Here is a 26,459-nt window from a genome sequence, read left to right on the forward strand (position 1 = left end):
TACAAAAGAAACACAGCTGACAGTTTTATAGATGGATTTGCTGTTTTGATTAAAAGAACAGATAACCTGCTCTTATGTGTTGGGTGAAGGGTAAATGTTAGTCAAAATACCAAGGGCACTACCTGCTTTACACCCAAGCAGTATTGTTGAGGCTTTTATATCCACTTAACGCTCACTACTGCAATGGATTACTAGCTAAGATTTTGTGCTCAAGTACCTGAACCAAGGCTTGAACTTAAAGCTTTCTGAATGAAGAGGTGAGAATGCTACTGGTGACATGGCAGCCAACCAAGAATTGGGACCATCACCCCACATGCCTGATTCAGCACATGATAACATGGAGCCGTAAGCAGATGAAGGTCTCTTACCCGAGCTGTCCCTGGATAGGGGGCTTGTGGGATTGGAGTTATCCCCAGTTTGTTCTGCATTGCAGTCGCTGAAACAATTTGCGCTGAAGACATGGCAGCCATGTTCTGCAGAGCCTTATCTTTTGAAGCTTGATCCTTTAAAAATAAAGAAATGTGGATTAGCAACACACTGCAGAGAAAGAGAGCACAGAAGAGAATACTACGGGCAGTAAACTCCATACAAGAACACCGACAATGGGGAAGACCGATTAAAGTAACTGTGCCATCTTGCATGAAGTTTGGTTGGAAGATCTGCTCATTTTCCCAAGATGATAAAACTTTTCATCTTATCTCATTGATTCCAACATAATGCATCTTATTTGAGGTATCAGGTCACTGATGCATCTTCCTGAAATTAAGGCCCATTTTTTAAATCAATCATTGGGATACCACAATGGGCAAGACACCCAGAATGTTGCCTCACGATAGGGGACAGTTTTGATTTGTGACATGATCCGCACTGTGGGCCACAGGGGTACGGGGAAATAATTATTTTGAAATCTTCCCACATGCTTTTTTGATGATGAGCCAAAACTGCCAGGGCATTGGCAGGACTTCAGTATAAGTTTTCCAGGAATGACAGTGGGAAGAAGAAAAATATTGCAAGAATATGGAAAAAGGTCAACCTTCATAATGTGTTAATTATATGATTGAAACTCTGTGAGAAATAAAGTAATTACTGTCTATATGGGAAGGGTGAGTTTATTCTTCTCAAGTGATTTGAGGTCAGCTCCTTGTATTGCAAGACAACACAGCCCTTTAATGGCTTTTTGTAATGGCTACTAAATGCAGCGGTCACATGTGGCCACTCAGTTCTACATTTCAGCTTTCAACCTAAATGTTACAGCCAGCAGGAGCACTGGTGAATGGTCAGGAGGGGTTTCCTCCTCTCTACTTCATCACTACAGAGTTCCACCACTAGGAGGGGCCAACTTGCTTTATTTATGATTATGAGCTGCGATTGCCCTCAATTCCACACTAATGCCAGTAGCAATGAGGCACGTGTTAGTGACACAGTGGGTGATGTAGGGATATGTTAGCTGTTGCTTGAGATTGGAAGAACTCAAGAAGGATGAGGTAAAACCCTGGGCAGTCTTCAATTTTATGGGACTGACAGAACCATCTTCTAATGCATATGACATTGATACTACATCGACAAAGCACTTCATGGAGATGATGTAACTAAGCTCAGATACCACAGTAAATTGACATCACAAGGGATAATTTACCATTTACTTTGTCTGCATTTAAAATAAGTGAAAGTAGGTTTAATTATTGTTCACAGTATGGAACTGTGATATACAATGTGACAGACAAATCATCGGGACTGGGCACATCCGATAAGTGAATTTAATCAGCTCACACATTATAAAGAGACTGTGTGTCCAATGATTCATCTTGTATTCTTTAGCCTTCACTGCATGGCAGAAGGTTGCCGGGAGAACGGCAACAGTAAAGTATAACAAGTAGCATAACTCATGCTTAGAAGTGCTTTGAAGGAGTATCATTGGGATGAATTTGAGGATCCCAAGACCCAATCTAGTTTCAGTGAAAGACAACCCTTCCGCACCCCGATCCATCAATCATAACTGTCTTCTATGAATTTAATATGAAGGATTCTCATCCCAGTTCCAAACAGGCCCAAGTCCACACTGCTGCCCATCTTCTCATCCTACTTAGAGAGGTGACAGAGCTGACATCGTTTGGAAGATGTGTGTTCACTGGCACATTGACCTCCCTTGGAGGGGAATACATATTATTCGATTATCTGGAGGCAGATGCCAAATGTGATCTGGGAGTGCTGATTTCTGAGCTTCTACTCCCCAGATCTTCAGCTCACAGAGAAAAAAATAACTTTGAAAATCAATGTGAGAAAGGGAAGTGAAGCGATTTTGCAAAGAAGGTAATGAACTGTCAGAGTAAAGAAAAATTTTTATTGTGGAATACAACAAAGCAGGAAAGGTGCAAGAATAGTTAGAAGGAAAGACCAGCTTCTAAAGGAATTCTGCTCAAGATCAAGTCTAAACATAACAATATCCTACAGAGAGAGAGAGAAGATCCCAATCAGCATCACTACCCTTACATTCCCACAGCCATTGCTTGCCAAGTGTTAAATCTCTACCTCATTTCCCAATTCTGACAAAAGATCATCATCTTGTAGCTTTTTGACAGGTTTTTTCTCAAAAACTGACGTAGCCTGACATGAGTATGTTCAACAATTTCTCCTTTCATCTCATCACAGAGACTTCATCCCTGTTTTCTACATTGTGGAAATTTAGCTACACAGGAAGCAACTCTTCAACCCATTGTTTCTTCCACTTCCTAATTCTGGGCCCATTCCCATGCAGGTTATGGCTCTTTTAGAACTTATCCAAGTAGTTCTGCCTCCACCGCCCCACCAGGCAGCAGGTTCCAGACCCCTCTTACATTTTTCTGAGGAAAGTAAACCTAACCTAGCCAATCTCTCCTCCTAATGATAATTTTTCTGCTCTGGCAACACCCTCATAAATCTGTGCATTCTCAAGTATCTCCTTCTTCTGGTAAAGTGGTGACTACATGATACTCTAGCTGTGGGCTAACCATCGTCTCCCCGAACTTACATTCAAGGTTTGGGCTGATGAAGGCAAGTATTCCAATAGTTTCTTAACCACTTTATCTACCCATCATGCTACCATCAAGTATTTGCAGATGGGGACTCAGATGATGTCTTCCCTTTCCTAGCCTATCTCTCTTTTTTGTACCTCCTTTATTTTTCCTTTCTTTCCTTACCTTTGACCCATCCCCTGGTGGATCTGCTCTCCCCTCCTCCCCCGCACCTGCCCATCACTGTCTCTTACCTGCATCTACCTATCACTACCTTGTGCCCACCCCGCCTCCCCTCTTTTGTCCACCTATCACTGCTCTGCTTTTTCCTCCTATATATCCGGCTTCCCCATTTCCTATCTTCAGTCCTGAGGAAGGGTCCTGACCTGAAACGTTGACCGCCTGCTTTTCTCCACGGATGCTGCCTGGCCTGCTGGGTTCCTCCAGCATCGTCGTGTTTTTCATCTGGATTCCATCATATGCAGTCCTTTGTTTCTCTGATGTCCCTCTATTTCTCTACACTTCTGAGTATCCTACCTTTTATTGTGCATTCCCTTGCCTTGGTTGTCCTCTCCAAGTGAATTACCACACACTTCTCAAGACTGATTTGTATTTGCTACTTTTGTGCCCATTCAAGTACATCCTCACTATCATCTACACTGCCAGTTTGAGTACCCTCGACAAGACTTTTCATTGTGGTTCTTACATTTAATATGTAAAATATACCTGGTATACCTGCATAATACCACAACAGATAGCCCTCCAGTCATTTAAACTGCTATCAACCATTACCATTTGCTTTTTCCCACTGAGCCAATTTTGAATCCAACATGTCATTTTCCCTTGGCTTCTGTAAAGCTTTGACTTTCCTGATCAATCTGCCAGGTAGGACTTTGTCAAATGCCTTGCGAATATCGACCTAGACCAGAGGTCCATTCCGATAATAGAATTAAAACCCAACCCAAACGCAGGGACTTGCAATTTTTGTTTTGATTCTCGACTAGACTTGAACTATAAAACTGGGTCCTGTTGGCATGGATTGGCCAGGGTTTACAATAAAGCCATACGCTGAGAAATAGCACCCACTTGCACTTTCACAGCTCCATCACATCCCATGGTATTGGGCCTTGGTACACTTGTTTATAAAGAACTGACCTACCCCAACCTGACCCAAGCCACAAGGTTTACATTTGTCGTGATACACCAAGTCTGATCTGAACCCAACACATATCAATGGGGTCTTTAAGGCTTGTGTACACTGCACTGAATTCAATACCCCCACCGACACTCTTTATTACTTTCTCAAAAAATTCAATCAATTGCACACATTTTTGCCTTAACAAATCCTTGCTAACTGCCCTGATAGATCTGTGTATCTCTCACTGCTGATTCATGCTGTCCTTCAGAATTTTTCCCACACTTTGCCCACCAGCAGTGTTAGGTTGACTGGCATGTAGTTATTTGCTCCATCAACCTGTCCCCACCTCAACAACAGAATCACACCAACAACCTTCTAGTCCTTCAGTATCATGCTTGTTGCCTAGGAGGATTGGAAAATTATAGTTAGGGAATATGCTATTCCTATCCTTGTTGCTTTAAAAACCTTTGTACTCTTTAATCTAGCCTGGATAATGATGCTAAGCCCCCTTATATGTCATCCCCCTCCCTCTCTCACACACACACACATACAAATTAGGAGTAGACCACTTGGCACTCAAGCCTGCTCTGCTGATCTGCTTGTAATGTCAACTCTACATTTCTGTCTACCCTAGTAATCTTTCAACCCTTTGTTTATCAAGCTCTGCCTTAAAAATATTCAAAGAGTCTGCTTCAATCTCAAAACGAGGCAGAGTCCCAAAGAATCATGATGTCTGGGACAAAAATATTGCATTAACTGTGCCTTGTTGGCAACCCCCTAATTGTTGAAGAGTGATCTTTAGTTCTAGATTCTCACACTAGAGGAAGCACCCTCTCCACATTCACACTGTTGAGAAGCCTCAAGCTCTTACACATTCCAAATACGTCTCTCTCACTCTTCCAGACTCCAGTACATATAAAGACTAGCCTGTCCATCCCTTCCTCATATGGCAACATGCCCACTCCAGATATTAGTCTGCTAAATCTTCTCCGAACTGCTTCCAATGCATTCCCTCAAGAGAAACACAGTACTCCAGATATGGACTCACCAATGCCCTATAAACCTGAAGCATTAACTCCCTACTTTTGTATTCAATTCCCTAACTATAAACAATAACATTCTGTTAGCTTTTGTAATGATTTGCTGTACCCCCTTACTAGCCTTTCGTGTATCATGCACTATAATATCCGAATCCTTCTGCATCTAAGAGCTCTGTATTCTCTTTTATACTTATATATTTATCCCAGCACAATAGACAATTTTGCCTTTTCACTATATTCCATGTGTCAGATTCTTGCCGACTCAACTCAACCCATTCAATATCCTTTTGTAGCCTCTTCATGTCATCTTCACGATCCACTTCCATACCTACCTTTGTGTGATGAGCAAGGTTAGCAGTCATACCTTCAATCCCTTTATCCAAGTCGTTTAATAAATGGTTGAAATTTGAGGTCCCAGCACCCATCCCTGTGGCAAACCACCTGTTACGCTTTGCCAAGCAGAAAAAGATCCATTTACACCTACACATTGCCAACTAATCGTCCATCCACGCCAATATGTTACCTCCTACACCACAAACTTTTATTTTCACAATAATCTCTCTCCCTATTTCTATTTTACTATTTCTAATCCATCACATTCTTCTTCCTTCTAGCACTCTCCTCTTCCATAAAGAATGATGCAAAGTACTCACTTAGAACCATACAAATATTATTCTGCCTCCACACTCATTCTGCCTTAGCACCTAATCTTTCCTTTGTTATTCTTTTCACTTTGCACCTTCCATATTCCATTAGGTTTTCTGTAGTGTTAAGCTCTCAGCGCCTGCCTAAAGCTTGCCTCTTTTGATTTACCCACCCCTATATGTTCCATGATAGTCCTGGGGATCTGGATTTGGGAGCTCCTCCTTTGAAATCTATTTGGTCTGCAGACCCATCATCTCTTCCTAGAATGTCTCCCACTGCTCCTACACTGACTTCCTGGAAATATCTTCAAGTAGTTGTTTCTATTTCATGTTTGCTAAATTTTAAATCAGCTTAGCAAAACAGTCCTTACTCCAATACCGAGCTCTTAGCCCTGAGTCCACCTGTGTCCTTCTTCATGCCCAGCTGAAATATGATCACTGCCTCCAAAATACTCTCCCACATCCACTTTTTTCAAATGCCCAGTTTTATTCCTGCACCTTCTTTTGTTGGGTTTGCTGCATTCTCATTAAAGTAGTTCACTTGAATGTATTTCAAGAACTCTGCACGTTCTATACCCTTTACAACATTACTGTCCCCAGTTACTGTTAAGGTAACTGAAATTCCTTACATCTCATCTACATGTTTGTTCTTCAACCTCCTGCTGCTAAGGGCCGACAAGATCAGTGCAATGCCCCTTTACAGTACAACCCATGGGGCCACACTCGTTGATCACCGCACCATTCCACAGGAATTATATTGCTTCATTGACCAATGTTGCTACATCTTATCTTTTTTAACTCTCTTTTTTAGATCGTCTGAAGAGCTAATTTTCAATGAGCTGCCATTTTGGCCCATCTTTTATCCATGGCTCATTGATGACCACCAAACCCAGCATACCATACTCCCACTTATCTATTCTTGGCTAAGTTCATCATCTTTATTTCCCAAATCCTCTGCATTGAAGTATCACACCACTTTGTTTCCTCTGCCTCCTAAACTTACTTCTCTGTCTTCCAGACTTGTTTTCTAATTCCCTACTCAGTGCATCCAATTTTGCTCCTCACCCTTCCAAAGCTGCTTTGAGGTTCCCATCCCCCTGTCAAGCTTGTTTAAACCCTCTCCATGGAAGAAGCAAGCTTTCCTCTATGGATATTGGTCACAACCACAGTGAGATGAAACACAAGGACTGATCCCAATGCCTCTGGAATTTAAAGCCCTCCCTTCTGCACTAGTTCTTCAACCAACCATTCATTTGCACTGTTCTGCCATTTCTGTACTCACTTAAATATGGCACCAGGATTGCTTTGGAGAAAAACCTACTTGCCTGTGATGTGGTGTTGTTGATGCTAGTTAGGAGTTTGACCTTTAATTTCAGCACTTCCTGCAATGCAGTCAGAAACTGCATCTACGTTGTAGACTTAATTAAAAAAAGTGCGGATTATTAGAGATCGGAGTGAAGGGAAAATGTGGAAATAGCTGACCTACATCATCAACACAGTTTGACGTTTTAAAATTGTGTAAACAAAATGTCAACATAACCCCAAGATTGGTAATTCAGCCCTGGGATTTTATGATCACTTTTGCAACACACAAGATCAGAACATCGACACAACTATCTTTTGAGGAGATCTGGTCGTCACAATTTAGGAAGGATGTGAAGGTCCGGGGGGGAGGGCATGGAAGAGATTTACAGATTTCATCTCTGAGATTAGGCTGGAGAAACTGGGGTTGGAGCAGTGAAGATTGAGAGAAGGTTAGTTAAGAGGTGTGCAGGATCCTGGCTAGTTTAGATTGGGTTAATAGAGAGCAGCTATCTTCCCAACAGATAACCAGGGGACATAGGTTTAAGATTTCGGGTAAAAGATGCAAGGGATATGCGAGTAAAAGGAATCTGGAATGGACTGCATGTAGGAAAGGTGGAAATAGGATCAATTAGTGCCTTCAGAAGGGAATTGGATAGGCTCTTGGGTAAAATAAATTGGGGAAGAAAATGGAACTGATGGGATTGCTGTACCAGGAGACAGCACAGATTTGATGGACAAAGGGTCTCCTTCTATGTTCAAATAATTCTATAGTTCTACTTCTCTCTCTAGCTTGAGGGAGAGCACTCCCCCCTACCCCTTGAACCTTGGTTTCAGTTGATGATTGATCCTTCAAACCCTATGAAAGTAGCACAGGACTGTACCACACTGACTTATCAGCACCATCTGAAATGAAAGTTCCCAACAAGGAACAATCCATCCTTAGACTTGCAACAACTGCAAATATTTAATGGGATTTAAACAAAAGCTTGGTTGGTAATTTATTCCCAAATAAGAAAGCAAACCGTACCAACACAGACAGTCCTAGTAAATATGAGCTGAATTAATTTATTTCAGGTGAGTAGCAAAAGGGGAATTAAACTCCTGGGCACAACACACACCACTGGACCTTAGAAGAATACAATCCACATCACCAGCATGACCTTTCTCACTCCAAACACCCTAATGATTTTCCTCTACATGATTGCTGGATAAAGGTCAACTTAGGGGTAGTTTCACACTCATTAATCATATGGCATTTAAGCAAGAAAGGAAAAGCAGTTTAGAGTCAGAGAGAGACATGGCAAGAAACAGGTCCTTCAGCCCACCAAATCTGAACGAACCATCGAGTACCCATTTTTACACTTATCCTACATTAATCCCAGATTCTACCACTTACCTACAGATCAGGGGCAATCTACAGCAGCCAATTAACCTACCAACCCGCACGTCTTTGGGATGCGGGAGGAAACTGGTGCACCTTCAGTGCAGTGCAGTCACAGGGAGAAGGTGCAGAGTCCACACAGACAGCACCCGAGGTCAGAGTTGAACCTGGGTCTCTGGTTCCGCAAGGCAGTGACTCTACTGGCTGCACCATTGTGCTGTCCATAGTATGGACTTGCTTTAAGGCTCTGTAGTAAAAGGTAACTCAGAAACTAATTTTGCAGTTTTGGGTACCTGCTGTCTGTTCTCTATTAGAACCAAAGTGTTGAGTGAAATGTAATGGTCCTACCAGTTCAACTTAAAAGGTACAAAACATCACTTTAACCAGGAATTGCCAAAATCTCGATTTCAATTTTAATAATTGGAAACATGAAAGCCTCCCTCATCTTCGATAGGGAGAAGAATTCCTGCTAATCAAAGTAAAACTGATTCCTCTGCGAAAAATATTTAATCATCACTATTAACTAAACAAAATCTCAGCGTGGATGCAATAGGTAAGAAGAAAATTAATAATTCTAATGTAAGCATTTACTATAGGTGGTGATTCATTGCCAGGGAAAAGGTGCACACTACTGAAAATCAATACAATTAAATGATGGAATGATCTGGACTGACACCTTGGCAATGTTAAAGTGGGACTGTGCGAGGGAAGGCATGAGGCAATGAACAGTGAAGGAATAGGTGAGGTTTTAGTAGTTTTACTTAAACAGAGGGCAGGTTGACTCTTTATTTGTCTTTTCTAAACAATATTTCAATTGTGATGGTTGAGAAAGGTGGGGGCAAAGGAGGAAAATCCCACAGAATATATCTTTTCATTAAAGTATTTGCATGTTTCCAGGGGGTGACAGTCACAGAGTCATACAGCATGGAAACAGGCCATTCGGCCCACCACATCCATGCTGACCAGTGGGTACCCATCCATATTATTCCCATCTCCCAACACTTGGCACATGGCCCTTTATGTCTAGGTGATTTGTGCTCACCTGGACACTTACTAAATGCTGTCAGTGACTCTTCTTCCACCGCTCTCTCCAGCAGTGTATTCCATGTACTTGGCACTCTCTGAGTGGAAAAGGTCCCCTCTACCCCTTACCCTTAAATCTATGTCTTCTAGTTTTATTCACCTCTGATAAGGAGCAACATTTCCCACAGTCTACCCAATCTATACCCTTCGTAATTTTATATATCCCAATCATGACCCCTCTCAACCTCCTCTGCTCCGGGGAAAACAGACCAAGCCTCTCCAGTGTCTCCTGATAACTGAAACATTCCATCCCAAGCTAAATCCTGGTGAATCTTCTCTGCACCCTGTCCAGCTTTATCACATCCTTGCTGTAATGTGGCCACAACTGCACGCAATACTCCAACTTAGGTCTGACCAATGTTTTATAAAGTTGGAGCACAACCTCCTTCCTCTTGTATTCAATATCCCAACTGAAGAAAGCCAGTATCCCATACTGTATGTCTTGTCAACCATCTGATCTACCTGCGTTGCCACCTTCAAGGATCTTTGGACTTGCATGCCAAAGTTCCTCTGCTCCTCAGTACTCCCTAGGATCTTACCATTCATGATGCCCAAGCCTCATTAGTACTCCAAAATGTATCACCTCACATTTATCTGGATTTAACTCCATCTGCCACTTCTCAGCCCATTTTCACCAACACATCAATATCACCCTGTAGCCTAAGACTACAGTCCACACTGTCAACAACTCCACCAATCTTAAGGTCATCCACGAACTTACTAATCATGCTTCCTACATTCACATTCAAATCATTCACATATATTACAAACATCAAGGGTCCCAGCATCAATCCCTGTGGAACGTCAGCGGTCACAGGCATACAATCACAAAAACAGCCCTCTTCCATCACTCTCTGTCTCCTATTACCAAGTCAATTTTGGATCCAATTTGCCTACTTGCCATGGATCCCATGGGCCCTAACCTTTTGGACCAGTCTTCCATGTGGGATCTTGTCAAAGGCCTTACTGAAGTCCATGTAAACTACATCTACTGTACTGCCCTTATTAATACACTCTAAACCGAACCTCTTCAATAAAATTCAGTTGTATTGATCAAACTGGACCTGCCCTTGACTGATCATACTAAGGGTGATGTAGCTTGTTGGATCTATATTGTGAACTCGCCTGTTATTCAGGATCTACCTGATGTGATACACTGGCTTTATACCTCAAATTCCTCAACATTCTCCTTCAGCTTCCCTTGAAATTTCCATTTCTGTTCCAGCATACATAATCCTTCTGTAAAATATTTAAGTTATTCTGGGGTTTCTGGCAAATATCAATAAACTTGTGTTGTACTGCCAAGGTTTACAATGACCTGCCTTCCACTATTCTGCATCCTATCAATGTTGTTTTTCTCAACTCTTCCTTCTGAAGCAGTAAACAAATATTCTAATAGGCTTCACAAGCAGAAGACACAATAAATGTAGTAGAAATGGAGGGGAAACAATGTTCTAAGGAATTTAATTAATTATCAGCAAGGTCAAAGTACCGGATAAATTGAAAGGACTGAAAATCAAATCTCTTAGATCCTATATCCTGCATCCCAGGGTTATAAAATTCACAACTGCAGAGATAGCAGATGCATTAATGATGACCTTTCAGAATTCCCTAGATTCTGGAATAGTCCCAGCGGACTGGATGATAGCATATGTTATGCCGCTATTTAAGAAATAAGGGACAGACAAAATTAGGAACAATGGATCAGATCGCCTGCCATCTGTTGTCAGCATAGTGCTAGAATACATCATTACGAGTGTTGGAACTGTACACTCAGAAAATCATAAAATGAATCACGACGGAACAAGTTTAGGAAATCTAATAAAAGCCTCTTGAGGATGTAACTAACAGGATAGATAAGAAAACCAGTGGACTTTCAAAAGGAAGTTAATGAGCAGCATCTTGTGTGTTGGTTTACAATAAAGGCTCACAAGGTTGGGGCTAACTAACTTGGATTAAGGATTGATAAAGGATAGAAACCTATGGAAATGAGGGAGTAATTTTCAGGTTGGAGGACTTTAAGTATGGGGATACCACAGGGATCACTCCTGGAAGCTCAGCTGTCTACAATTTATATTAATGACCTACATGAAAAGACAGAATGAACTATATCTAAACCTGTCAAAGGCAGGTGAGAACTTGAACTGTGAAGGGAATCCAAAGCATCTCCAAAGGCATAAACAGTTTAAATTAATGGGCTAGAACATGGGGAATATGTGATGTTATGCAACTTTGTAGGAGGAACAGGACAACAGATTCAGAAAAAGCGAGAAACCAGCAAAATCTTGGTGCTCAGAGGAATCTTGTTGAGTTTGTTCAGAAAGTAAGCATGCAGCTACATCAAGCAGTTGGGAAGGCAAATAGTACATTGGCCTTTGTTACAAGGTGCTTAGAGAACCAAATTAAGGAAATCCTACTGAGATTGCACCAGGCTTGGATCAGACCTCTTTCTAATATCACATTCAGTTTTTGTCTCTGTGGAGTCAGTGCAGTGCAGGTTCACTAGTGATTCCTGGGATGTCTTATGAGGAAAGATTGACTAAGGCTGGCCTTTAGACACTAGAATTTGGAAGAACAAGAGGTGATCCCATTGAGATATAGAACATAGAACAGTACAGCACAGGAACAGGCCTGATAAACCCTAGTAATTAAATGCTTAACTAAACCAATCCATCCTGCCTACACAATGTCCATATCCCTCCATTCTCTGCAAATTCATGTGCCCATCTAAGAGCTTCTTAAGTGCTTCTATCGTATTTGCCTCCATCACCACCTCTGACATCGCATTCCAGGCACCCACCACTTTACACAATCTTGCCCCGCACATCTCCTTTGAACTTACCCCCCTCCCACCTTAAATGCATGCCCTCTAGTATCAGACATTTCGACCCTAGGAAAAAGATACCGACTCTCTATTTATCTGTGTCTCTCATAATCTTATGAACCGAATAGGAATTGACAGGAGGAGATGATGAGAGTTGCTTCCTCTAACTGGAGAATGCAGAACCAGGAACATGGTTTCAGTATAAGGGATCCATTTAGAGGAGGTTATCGATATGAGGAGAAATTCCTTTATGCAAATGATTATACATCTTCATAATTCTCCACTTCAAGTTGGCTCTGGATGTTTAGTCATTCAATATATTCAAGGTTGAGAAATATAGATTTTGTTTTGGAGACCAGTGGAATCAGAGGACATGAGACTGAGTGGGAAGGTGAATGTGAGGCACATGTGCAGCTACAATCTTATTGAATAGTGGAACAGGCTTAAAAGATCTTACGTTCTCCAGCATCCCCAAGTATCAAAGGATCCATCCTAAGAACTGACTAAAATTTCTCTGTGACTGACATAAAGTAGATATTCTATCATAAACCTTTCATCCAATAGTCCCTCTTGGCTTTCAACATAGAAGGAGACCATTTCACCCCATTAAATCTGTGCTGGCTCACAGTGAAATCCCATTCCCTAATGATGTTCTCTGTAACTTGTTCTCCCCATGTTCCCAACAGTTCTACCACCCACCCACACTGGGGGTAATTTTCAGTGGTCAATTAGTCCACCCACCCAAACATCTTTGGGATGTGGGAGGAAACAGAGGACCTGGAGGAAACCCACACGATCACAGGGAGAATGCGCAAAATCCACACGGACGGCAGGGGAGGTCAGGACTGAACCTGGGTCACTGCAGCTGTGAGGTAACAGTTCTACCAGCTGCCCCACTATGCCATGCTAAGGTGCCTACTATCTTCAAGCCTTTACCAACCTGGCACCCGTTTTGCTTGAGACCAACTGCTCTCAATGACTTTTACATTTTTGTTTCAAATGTCAGAAAATGAAAGGACAGGACAGTTTCTCTATCCACAAACACAGCATAAAATAAAACAGCCAAGGAATAACCTCTTCCAGCCCAGGTTAGATCAAAGCTATTCTTGGAATGTTCCTACTAACAAGCAAACCTTTCTGGCTTATAAAAGACAAATGGAGACTATAGGCTATTCCAATCCTTATCGGGGATATTTGAACTCTGCCCCCTTCCTTGAATAAATTGGGTTATACAGCCAATCTGGTAGCACTTTGGAACTGTGTAATGATCTGTCCGATTGGACAATTATAAAGCATTGGGTGCAACCACACTTCCAGAGTCAAGTAGCTGATTACTTGAGTCTCAATGAAAGTCCATTTTAAAAAAAAGGGAGTGTATTTTTGAAACTGACTCCCAGGCTACAGTTTGGAGCCTTCTAAACAAGTCAGTTAAATTCTCCAACATACTTTGCAAATGGCTTGGTCTTGGAAGCAGTCCTAGAAGCACCCTGGGCAGGAGAGGTTTTTTGAAAAAAACACATGCACAAACATGCACACAAATGGACAAAATAATTAGATACTTACCACATTCATTGCCTGGATTCAAGAAAAGCACATAATTAATGGGATTGAACACAAATTTTCATTCAGTTAATCACAGTAGTGAAACCTGCCCAGATTACCTTGGTTCAACAATTCTGTCTGAGTGAGGGGCTTAAATTGAGCTCACACTATTAAACTGAGCAACTTGTTGACAATGGGACTATACCTTGACTGAGCAGGCACGTGCTAACGCCCGCAAGACCTAATCAATCACTGGTTTACGATGCTTGTACCAAGATTAAACTGAAACTCTGACTTGGGCTACCTGCTTGGTTTACGATACATCATGCTTATTTGGATTAGAGTTTTACCGGAAAATAATGTTGCCTTCTAGAGTGAAGATTTTGTATTTTATATAGCTGCTTCCACCCCTGCTAATTCTTTATTACTGAATACTCCATATTCAGATAACTGATATGAAGTCTCATAAAAGGTATTCTACACAAAACATTGGGACTCGATAAGAAGGAATAGTTCAGCAAGTGTCTGTTTTGTTTTAATAACAAACTCAAATGATCTGGCCTCAGCACCACTTTAAAAGATGTAGTCAACGTATTATTTTGATGTCACAGTGCATTAGGGCTGGAATGATTTTGCACTGTCTTCAGCTGAAGCTATATTTTTATCTTCAGTTACAACAGAGCTTAGTATTTCAGTACAAGATATTGGTGACCTTCTTGATGATGCCTGTAGAAAGATTTAATTGGCAGTCTGATTCAAATAGTTTGCAGCAGCTAGTTCTGCGGACTTAATAATATTTTAAGGATTGGTTCAATATTACAGATGAACATTTCTAAGCAGGTTTCACTGGACAGACAAAACAAAATGCAATCAATAGTGGTGAGAATTTTTCAAACATGCATGATAAATCTCTTTTAGGAATCCCATTAATTCTATTGAATATTTTTCTTCAAAAAAAAAGTTTAAAATTTCAATAAATCTGGTCCGAATGAAAAGCTGAAAAGTGGGAACTGGTCAGAGTTGGCAGTAAATTGTCCGTGGGGATTAATTTGCTCTTGGAAACCCTGCCATCCAACCTCACCCTCATTCTTGCTCTTCTATTTTCAGCATAAGGGCTCACGTGCCTGCAGCTCATTCCTAAAAAAAATGGTGAAGAGCAGCAGGTAGTCCCCAGCTCTCAATGCCCTGCTGACCAGTTCTCTGGATAAAGGTGGACTCTGATGATGGCCACTGAACCACCATTTTACATTTAAGATTTCTACAGACCTACACTTCTGATTCTTGCCGATAGGTCAATGGCTTCCTTTCTCTAACACTTAGGCTGGAGATGACTCTTCATATTTGAATTAAGCAGCTTCATGCTAATTAGTTTGAGAGTGAAATACAGTAAAGATAGAAATTGCACTATTTTGTAACTGAAGCTAATTTAATTTTACATCGGTTAATCTAAATATAAATTGGACTCATTTCAAGGTAATTCAGAATGCTGCAATCTCATTGAGTGCAGAAGTTACTATGTAAATGAAAGCTTTAGAGTTTTGCTTCATTTAGTTAAAATGAGGTGACTTGCATTTATATAGCACCTGTTTCTCAGCATTTCAACTACTGAGTAATTCCTTTTCATTGCAGCCACTGTTGTCTAGTCAAAAATGGCAACTACCTTATACAAAGCAAAATCCCCAAAACAAAAGAACAATGTGCCAGTGCAGGACATGGAACTGATGACCATATCCTTATCTTCAAATGCTACCTGGCACTCATTTAAATCTTCAACAGAAGTTAATGTATTCTCTTTTGAAGGACAGCACACTCTAACAATGCAGAACCTTATCTGATGAGATACAGGGTTGACATAAACACTGGAGCAGGGCGTGAACTCATCAACTTCTGACACTTGCCTGCTATTGTACTGAAGATGAATTGTCTAAAATTATTGGGAAATGTACTGTCGGATTCTGAGACCCTCCAGGCAAAGACTTAATTACATTTTTACAGCAATGATAGTCTCTCAACAGAGAGGTCACACACAAGGGTAGTCTGCATTTGCCTTGTTTTTCCTATCAAGCCCAGTCGCTCTTTTTCATATTCACTTTCAGGATATAGGTGTCACTATCAAGGCCAGCATTTATTGTCCATCCTTTATTGCTCTTGAAGACTGTGGCATGCTGCTTTCTTGCAATCTGTCTAATCATGGTGCCCACACAGTGCCATTAGGATTTGAATTCAAGAAATTAGACCCAGGATTTTCTCCAACCTGGGATTCCACTACTAGCCCATCATTCATTACTGGGCTGAAAATAATCAGGCAAATAAAAGAGATGGGGAAGTGGACATGTGGTGAGTACTTTAAGGCTGCAATGACTTGAAATGTAGTTTGCATCAACTTTCCTCCAGTGGTCAATGCTGTTCACTTTGAGGCTACAACCAATCAGCTCTGAAAGGTGATGTCCTGACTCCATTGTCCCCTACAGTCAGGACCCTTTCCTCCTGCTCTGGATGTGGGCATGGGCAATCCTACATCCTCTTGCCAGCCTTATAACAGATTGGACTAGGCTGGGCAAGTAAATGTTTTGTCTTAATGTGCCCTGCTAATCACATTATTGAGCCTTTTTAGTTGCATCCATGGAATTTGCATCCATATCCCATATTACCATTAAACTAGATATGCATAGTTCAAAAAAATTAAGATGTTGCAGATTTCAGTGCAGCCTTTGACTTGTTAATGAATTTGAGTCATTGAAGAATGACGACTTCCAAATGATTGTTATTGGTGGTGTGCTTGGGCGGACAATTGTACTGCTGTTGAATGTCTATGCGAATACGTAGAAATAAACACGAGGAAGAAAAAGCATAGAAAATGAAAATCAAAAACAAAATATCTGCAGCTACTGGAAATCTGAAGCAAAAACAGAAACCGCAGGCAGAGCTCAGCAGGTCTGTGGAAAGAGAAGCAGTCAACATTTCGGATCTATGACCCTTTGCCATAACTCCTCAGAAGTAAGATACGCTGACAGGTTGTGGAGGTAAATGTGCAGAATTGACCGGTTGGGCTAGATTAATGATATCGAGATTACTCTATGAAGAGGTTGTGTGACTCACTTACGCATTGACTGTCTCACTTCAAGCTCCTCAGTAAATGTATGGACAAGGCAACCCAGCTGTGAGCACTGCTACTGTGCTGTTTATGGAATTCCCCACTGCTCCCAAGACACAGGCTGCTGTGTTCCTGTGTAGCTAATCTGAGTGCTGGTATCAGCCTGTCAAGAAAGCTCCTTGTAAGGCAAATATTTCCCATTCGACACTGCAGTGTATTTATTGAAACAAGTGCAGTTTTTGTTTATACAAGATAAAATTACAGGCCAAATAAATCATGGGCAACTGGGCATGGTTTGTAAAAAATAACTCGGATTTAGCACTCTGTGTTAGATGACGTGTTAACCCTTTGCGTGGGTGTCTGGGTGTACCATGTGTTGAGCATGGCGTCCCTGTGAATCACTGCAGATCAGATGGAACGGCAGTTACTGTAAACAGATGCATACTCAGTTGACTGAGATTTAATGTTCTGTTTATAATGGGTACATATTCACTCCAGGGAGTGAGTTAACCAAGCCTTCTCTATACAGCAGCAGTAAGTCATTAACACACTAATTATCTGCTAGGTTTAATCCCTGGGAATCTAGTAGTTTTTTTGCTACATTTACGGATATATTCAGAGCTTGGATGTGTAAATGAAATCTTAATGCAAAAGGTATCAGCCACTTAAAACATCCTTAATGCTTGATGCAGGAGTGGAACAGAGGTGGGATAAGCAGCGGGCTCACACGACTGTGTCAGGTTGTTTTTCCTGACTGCCGACTCTCAACTGCAAGAAGATGGCAGAGATCAAGGAGACCAGGCCTTGATCAATGTTTAGGAGATCTCATTGAAGCACACAAAACTCTTACAGGGCGAGATAGGCTGGAGGCAGAGAGGATGTTTCTCCTGGCTGAGGAGTCTAGAACAGGGGATACAGTTTGAGAATAGATGGGGACACCATTTGAAAATGAACAGTACGCTGTTTATAACTGAGATCAGAAGATATTTCTTTGCTCAAATGGCGGTGTATCTTTGGAGGGGTGTGGAGGTTCAATTATTGACTTCATTCAAGATAGAGTTTGATAGATTTCTGGACATTAAGGAAATCAAGGGATACAAGGATAGAGCAGGAAGAATATCAGCCATGATCTCGATGGATGGTAGAGCAGGCTCGAAGAGCCAGGTGGCCTCCTCCTGCTCCTATTTCTGATGTCCAAGAAGGACCAAGGATGGGATTCAAAGTCATAGCTGAGGCAAGAGGGAACAGATGAAGGGGTTTCAGAGAGGGTATCTCCAAACAAGGGAGGCCAAATATGTCCTTACAGGGAACACTGGACCTTTCGGTTTACAAGGAATCATCAACTATTAACGTTGCATTCCAATGTGCCACCAAGGTTTGCTAGTGTGTTGAGATTTTGTGGAAACCCATCAGGAGTTTACAAGTGCTGTATACAACCATTAAATACCCCGCTTGTCTTTGGTGATTGCCATTCCCAGGAACAGATCACTGCCACTACTTTAACCTGTTGGATGGGCACATTGCAAGTTTCCTAAGTAGAGCCTGCCATTACACAACTTGGTCATACTACAGGTTTCCCAAGCAGCGCCTGCAATCACACTACTGGTCATATTACAAGACTCCTTAGGTAATGCGACATCATTCTTGCCACTTCCAGGATTACTCCGGAATGAGGCTGGAGGTTGGTAGTGAGGGGTGCTGGGCGAGGTGGGGATAAGAAGAAAGGCTGTTAAATTACAATTCAGGATTGTTTCTGGATAAACTTGGATCTTCCAATATGCACAGTGAATTTTAAAATCATGAATTTTGTACGATTTAAAATTGTGACTCAAAGTGGTGGGAAACAAATGATAAGATTTTCATTGAGAGCTTAAACTCACTACCAGTTTATTCATTTGGTTAAAAACACCCTGCCTGCATTTGAAAGGAAAGCATGAGTTTTATTTTAAGTCAAATCAAAATGTCAAAGTGTCATTTCTGTTTGGGATTCTATACTGAGCCTTTTGTTTTGTAAATGACTGACAAATATATGCAATTGAATACATCCTGAATGCTGAAGAAGTTTTTTTAATTTTATTTACAGCGTGGTAACAGGCCCTTCTGGCCCAACGAGTCCGCGCCGCCCATTTTAAACCCAAATTAACCTACTCGTATGTCTTTAGAATGTGGGAGGAAACCGGAGCACCCGGAAGAAACCCACGCAGACACGGGAGAACGCACAAACTCCTTACAGACAGCGATGGGAATCGAACCCCGACCGCTGGCGCTGTAATAGCGTCGCGCTAACTGCTACGCTACCGTGCTGCCCGTTCTGGAGATTTGTTGCTCCTATGAATCTGAAGATGACTTTGCAGCCTTCAAGCCATTTGAGAGGCTTAAGTAAGGGTGTGAAGTTGATGGGACTTTTTTTATTTCAAGCTGTAGGCTCTCAGCTGTTTTAGCAGCACCACACACATGAAGTCTTTTGCAATATTATGTCTATATTCTGAATTATGCCACAATGAATTTATAGATTTATGACATTTTAACATGCACAGCAGCATTAAAATTTAACTTTAATATGGCAAGCAGTTAATATACATGGAAATAAATCTATCCCTGTATTATTTACTGCTGTGGAAATCAGTTAGACTTTGGGTAAGAATGTAAAGTTTGTAATTATATAGGTCTAATCAACTGGCAGCATGTCTTTCAGTAGCTAGAGAGCTAATTTTACAAACAAATCGACTTAACCAAAGGCAAACAAGAGATTTACTCAGGATGGTTAAACACAAGGAATCCAGCACCTTATATGATTATCCAATGCAGTTCCAATAAAATGCATAGCGATCATCAGGCTTGCCTCTTTTTATATTTGTCACTGTTTATTTATTTTTGCTGTATCAGTGATCTGTCGAGGCTAGATTTTAGAGACGAACAACATACGAAATACTGGACTAGGCAGGTTAGGGCAATACATATTGGGATTACTCATCCTTCTCGCCAAACAGAGCAGAGAGTAAAAACAGAAGTTGCTGGAAATGCTCAGCTGGTAGCATGTGTGGAGAGAAAAACAGTTAACATTTCAGTCCTTTCATTAGAACTTTTATCTTGTGTTGATGAAAGGTCTAGTCTGAAATGTTAACTGTCCCTTTCTCTCCCCACAGATGGCTTGATGTCAGATTTTCAGCATCTGCAGTACTTTATCTTTGTAAAACACGGATCAGATTAAGAAAATATCTTCCTTTAAGGTCAATAACCACCTTTCCAGGACTTCAGGCAGATATAATATTTTGATACTTGCAAGGCAATTGAAAGCTTGAATACTGCTGGTTGAACACATTCTGGGGCAACTGGCCAGGTTTAACAAAACAATTCCATGACCACAATCTAGATATCATGATGTCCATGTTTGGCTGGTGAGAAATTGGATTCCACCCATTTGTGATTAAGTGCACCAAAAGTGAGTGCTGAGGGGAACACTAACACCCAACTGTGAGCTCATAATTCTAATTCATTAGCATTGATCAATGCAACAAAAAGCTCCTGTAAAGCCCAGCTCTGATACACAGAAATGATCTCCAGTCCAAGCAGTGCAGTGAACTGTCAGGCACAAACAGAGAGCAAAATATCAATGTCCCAGCAGGGGTAGTTCAATTCACAGCTGGATGGCAGTTTGGTGCAGGGGTTTGCTTCTTATTATGAGCGAAAAATGCAGGTCGTAAGCTGCACTTTACTGGTTCAATTTTTGTTATCAGGGCTGAAGCGACCACTGTGCACATTGATGGTGTCGTTACATGCACAGATGGCACTGGGGAAATGACATGCACATTCGCATCCCTAGAAGAGAAAAATAAAAAACTGCAGATGCTGAAAATTCTTTAATAAAAACACAAAATGGGTGGAACTTCTAGCAGAAATAGATGGAATAGCTTTAACAGATATACAAAACAATTTTAAGGTGCAGTCTTTGCAGAAAAAAGCAGGGAAATCGGTTCCAATATCCAGGCAGGAGAAAATTATTTCCTCCTCAAGCTTGAGATCAGCTTGGTTTTACGATGACTTTGTTTATACAAAAAACGCTGCAGGAACTCAGCGGGTCAGGCATCACCTATGGGGGGGAAATAGTCGACATTTCGGGTCAAGACCCTTCATCTGGACGTCAACTGTCCATTTCCCTCCATAGATGCTGCCTGACCCGCTGAGTTCCTCCAGCATTTTGTGTGTTGCTCCAGATTCCAGCATCTGCAGTCTCTTGTGTCTCTATCTTAACTTTGTTTATAATTGATTTGTGGAGACGGAGCAGTGCTAAGTTAAATATTTAATGTTTCCTGAATATCTCGTACCTCCTCAACCCTTTCCTCTTCCTGGCTCTACATCCTAACCTTCTCTAGTAGTTAAAAAATAGCTTGTTCTCCCACTTATTAAGATTGCTGCTGTGCCCTGCACTCTACCAATGCTAACAACAGTTTTGGCAATGTATGGGATCCATTCTACAATTCAAAATAATTATCGCAGAACTGTTTAAAATTGTTCATTGTATCGCTACCACATTGATGATAAAGAGTCTTCCATTAACACCAGATCTCCCTCCCAGTCTCTGCCTATCCAAACTCATTCATTTTCTGCTTGGTACAGTTCTGAAAGGGCTATATATTTCAACATGTTAATGAAAATCAAAAAGACTGCAGATGCTGGAAATCTGAAATAGAAAACAAAAATGCTGGGAATACTAAAGTCAGGCATGATCATTTACAAAGTTAATGGCAGGATTCTTAGCAGTGCGGAGGAACAGAGGAATCTTGGGGTCCAAGTCCATAGATCATTTAAAGTTGCTGCGCAAGTTGATAGGGCAGTTAAGAAGCCGTATGTTGTGTTGGCCCTTATTAGTTGGGGGACTGAGTTCAAGAGCCGCGAGGTAACGTTGCAGCTTTGTAAAACTCTGGTTGGACCACACTTAGAGTATTGTGTTCAGTTCTGGTCACCACATGATAGGAAGGATGTGGAAGCTTTAGAGAGGGTGCAGAGGAGATTTACCAGGATGCTGCCTGGATCAGAGGACATGTCTTATGAGGATAGGTCGAGCGAGCTAGGGCTTTTCTCTTTGGAGCGACGGAGGATGAGAGGTGACTTGATAGAGGTGTATAAGGTTATGAGGGGCATAGTTAGAGTGGACAGCCAGCACCTTTTTCCCAAGGGCGGTAATGGCCAATGCCAGAGGACATCAGTTTAAGGTCAGAGGAAGAAAGTTTAGGGAAGATGTCAGAGGTAGGTTTTTTTTTACACACAGAGAGTGGTGGGTGCCTGGAATGCACTGCCAGGGATGGTGGTAGAGGCTGATACAATAGGGGAATTTAGAAGACTCTTAGATAGAGACATGGATATAAGGGTTATGGGCTGTGTAGGAGGGAAGGGTTAGATTGATCATGGAATAGGCTTACATAGATCGGCACAACATCGTGGGCCGAAGGGCCCGCACTGTGCTGTACCGTTCTATGATCTCTGAAAAGAGAAACAAAGTTAACTTTTCAGGTCTTTGGCTTGAATGCAGCCAGCATTTTCTGCTTAATTTCTGTTAAACATGTTAAATGACCATCTGGATTTGTCCACATGATGCATTTCCATCTGAAATTGTTCCTTAAGCCTCAATGTCACTATTGTTTTTACAATTTTACCAGTACAATCAATAAATTTTGATAACTGCAGCTTGGCTTCCAGATCGTAGTTCACAATGTAGATGAGAACAAATGAGTTCTTGCACTTATTGCCACTTGAGTCTCTCATCATTTCCCATCATTATGCTTTTACTTATTTTATGCATGCCTTAAACCATGCCCTATATTGCATTCCTACAAGTTTTATCTCAGCTAAGTCTTTCACATGGGACTTCAGACTTGAGAAAGTTTGATTAAAGATCTAACCATAGGAAATAAAACCCTCAAATTAAACCCTGTCAGAGAGCTTAGTGCTGGCATCCCTTCCCCTTCCAAAGGCACAATAGCCACTTCCCATTTGTAAACAGTCATCCTATTTTTTTAAAGAATAATTTTTGTTTACATGTTCTCACAGATAATGAGTCAATAGTACTTTTGGCCAGACTTCTTATTATTTTGATTGGGTGGGTAATCCTCTGGCCTCATTAGAACTTTAGGCTTTAAACTCTCTCCACCAAATCCAATGGGGACACTATGCTAATGAGAGGGTAAGGGAAGTTATGTTTCATATGAGGGGTTAAACCAATGACCCATTGGTCTCCTCAGCTAGATTTACAATAGAGGGCTAACACTGATTACTCAACCAATATCACTTTAAAAAATGACCTAGTTCTTATTGTAGTACTATTTGTAGGATATTATTATACACAGTTTTGGCTACCACCTTCCCCACACCACAACACTGACTACACATAAAGCTTTTCATTGGCTGGAAAGCTCAAAGTCCCGAAGTTGTGAAAGATGCTTTTTTATTTACATTGACTTTTCTCTTTTTCTGGTTCTGCAGAAGCTGAAGATTTTGTTCTTGGCATTAACCGGTGATGTAAAACTTCCTGGAATCTCTCTCAGCACTGACCGAGAATGGATTGATTGGTTTACCTGTGTGTTTTTAAACAGCTGAAATACCATCTTGCAGCTGCAAAGGTTGGTATCCAAAAGAGAAAAATCAGCAAAGGCTCAACTCACTCGTAATATGCTACTAAATTTAAATTTAAAAAAACAACAGGACTACTCTTATTACAATATTCTTAAGATTAAACCCAAGCCTCCTTGCAGGGCTCCCAGAAGTATCAACTGCAAGCCTGTTTGAGCTGTACAAATATATTCCAATCTCAGTTACTTTCAGTATTTTGACTCAATATAACATTCAGCTCATTTCACCGAGATCTATTTTAATCAAAATTACTTTCTCCACCCTCTCTTTCTCACAGGCAATATACAACACAGCTCAATGAACTGAGATATTGATTGCCTAAAAAGGGTTTCAAAGTAACACCTGCAATAGATGTGCTTCTCACAGATACTGTCTTGTACCGTAACCCAGACCTTGGTGCTTTTAAAGAGCCCACTGGGAGAACCAGAGAATAATTCGTAACCATCAATCCACAGTGGGATTAACAACAAGAACAGAGAGGATTTTCTGTGTTCTCAAAGCTTGAATGAAATTTATTGATAGTGCTGGAGCAAGTGTTACCATATGTTGAGTTTTCAGTTTTGTATTCTGTTTCTCCCACAGAGCTCTGGTCAATGCTTAACCTTCACAAATACTATTAACAAGAAAAAGCTGGTCACCATCAGACTGCTGTCTTGGAAACACACCTCTGTGTATCAATTGGCTACCAAATTTCCTGCCAAACTTCCTACATTCCAGCAGTGACTGCAGTCAAAAAGAATGTTTCAAAGGCTGTAAAGTTTTATGGGACGTTCCAAAATTGTAAAAGGTGCTATAGAAATGAAAGTTCTTCCTCTTTTCAGAGATGCCATTAGCATTGCATCCTAGGCTTCCATGAGAATTCGGTAAGGACAGAAGTTGGTCGTAGCAGACAGTGTTTCCATGAAAATGTTTACACTCTTATTTTATCTATCTCTTCTCTGACTTTGATTTCTTCTCCCTGTATCCTTTTAGGGAATCCTATACTTCCAGACCCTACTTTTGCTGGTGTTTCTCATCGTAACAACTGGCAGAGCAGGAATTGGCTAGTAAAGCAGATGGTGCAAAAATAGAAATATTCTGTGCGAGGGAAGTCCCATAAACAGCATACAAACTGATTGGCTGAAGACTTTCCACTTCAGTCCAGGAACCAGCTACTCCTGTGAGCCAATTGCCCAACTTCTCCAGGGAAACTGATGTTTAATGAAAGAATCTGATGGATCGAGTCAGTCAATGTCCACTGACCCAGCGTGGGAAATTAATACAAGCTGCTTTTCCTGCACACACTCCAAGAGAGAATCAGTCCTGTTAAATTATCATCTAGAGCTCGAAGCCAACAAGCAAGAAAGAGCAACTGTCAATGGTGAGGGGTTCTTTCTTGAAGAGTGGTGAGGGCAGGCCTAGCAGCATGCACAAAGGACGCCTGGTGGCAAGGTGGAATTCTTCAAAACGCAGCCTGACATTTTCTGAAGTCTGAGCTACTGAGAAGGCAACAGATACTTACTCTGGGGAGGGAAATCAGAAAGAAAAAGCATTTCCCATTTAAAATATTCTCTCAGGTTAAGTACATAATCGAAACTGTTACTGCACCTGAATTAATTTGTTTACCCCATCTAAATGAGGGCCTTTTTGTGGGGGTATAATGTGCAGCAGATGCTGCTTAATGGGAACTCAATTGTTCCATCTTTCAATTAGCCTGATTGAACACAAACGATTCACGAGTATCTCACTGAGCAAAACTCAAGGCAAATCCCCTTGTGAGTTCACATCTTCCTCCAAGATCCTCAATCCCAATGTTTAATGAAACCACTAATCTCACTGTTAGCAGAGAATAACAATGATGTGGACAAGGCCAGAAAACAAAAAAAACAGGTTGAAGTTCAGAACCAGCTTTTCAATCATGCAATGTGATGGACGTGTTTGGGGGGAGAAAACGAGGCAAAGAAACAGCGGTTGGATTGGAGAAGTTAACAGCAAAGGCATGCTTGGTGATAGCAGAGCAAAAGAGGAAGGAGGCTGGCTACAAATTCAGTCTTATCCTCCACAAGTCAATCTTGTAGCCTTTTCCTAGAATAATTGACCTCAAGCATGATACTGTTGAATTAAAGCAATCTATGGGGACTCGGTGTTTAGTCCAGTCCAGGTACAGAGAGACAATAGGAGTTATATCCAGCAGATGCAGTCATTACCAGGACTGACTTATTAACTAGTAGCATTTACTGAACTGTATGAAAGTCAGAAGACCACTCTGCCCAAAACCCCACCACTGAGATGAGTTGGCATCAAAAATGGATCAGTATAACTATATTAGTTCCTTATAGATATAAAACAAAGCCTGAAGAATGTAAACCTCCAATGTGGACCTTATGAAAATGGCATCTGTTTATTGAAGTACTAGCTTTTGGGCCACAATGGGAAATGACAATAGTATAATTGTTAATAAAGATGCCTCAAGTCTTCGCTGAAGAAATGCTCACATTCTGTGATCCCTCCTATCACTTGCTGGCAGACCCCTATAACAGCCTTCTGAATGATAATTTCACCTTATAAAGGCAATGAGACACCACGGCCTGCTAAAATTTGCAGAGAGGTGGTACCACTCGAGGAGCATCTCACCAACTGGATGATTAGGACAGAGCTGATAATGAATGGCAGGGGATTCGTTCACAAGACCGCCTTGGCTGGGAGCTCTGGCTAAAGTTCACGCTGGGAACACTGATTGCTGCATTTGTCACAGATGCTGGCCCAACTGCTGCGTATTTCCAATATTTGTTTACTTCAGCTTTTGTACTCC

At 41.3% G+C, this 26,459-nt stretch overlaps 1 protein-coding gene across 5 annotated transcripts in view; it reads right to left on the reverse strand.

Moving 5' to 3' along the window:
• LOC127580744 (transcriptional enhancer factor TEF-5-like) overlaps positions 1–26,459 on the reverse strand; it is a 248,985-nt gene that overhangs the window by 40,112 nt on the left and 182,414 nt on the right. For all 5 annotated transcript variants that reach the window (XM_052034554.1, XM_052034555.1, XM_052034553.1 and 2 more), the window contains one exon: positions 369–503. In XM_052034554.1, the coding sequence (XP_051890514.1) occupies positions 369–503 (135 nt within the window). The remainder of the gene's footprint in view (positions 1–368; positions 504–26,459) is intronic.

This window comes from Pristis pectinata, chromosome 20 (genome assembly GCF_009764475.1).
Source record: "Pristis pectinata isolate sPriPec2 chromosome 20, sPriPec2.1.pri, whole genome shotgun sequence".
Classification (NCBI taxonomy): Eukaryota; Metazoa; Chordata; class Chondrichthyes; order Rhinopristiformes; family Pristidae; genus Pristis; species Pristis pectinata.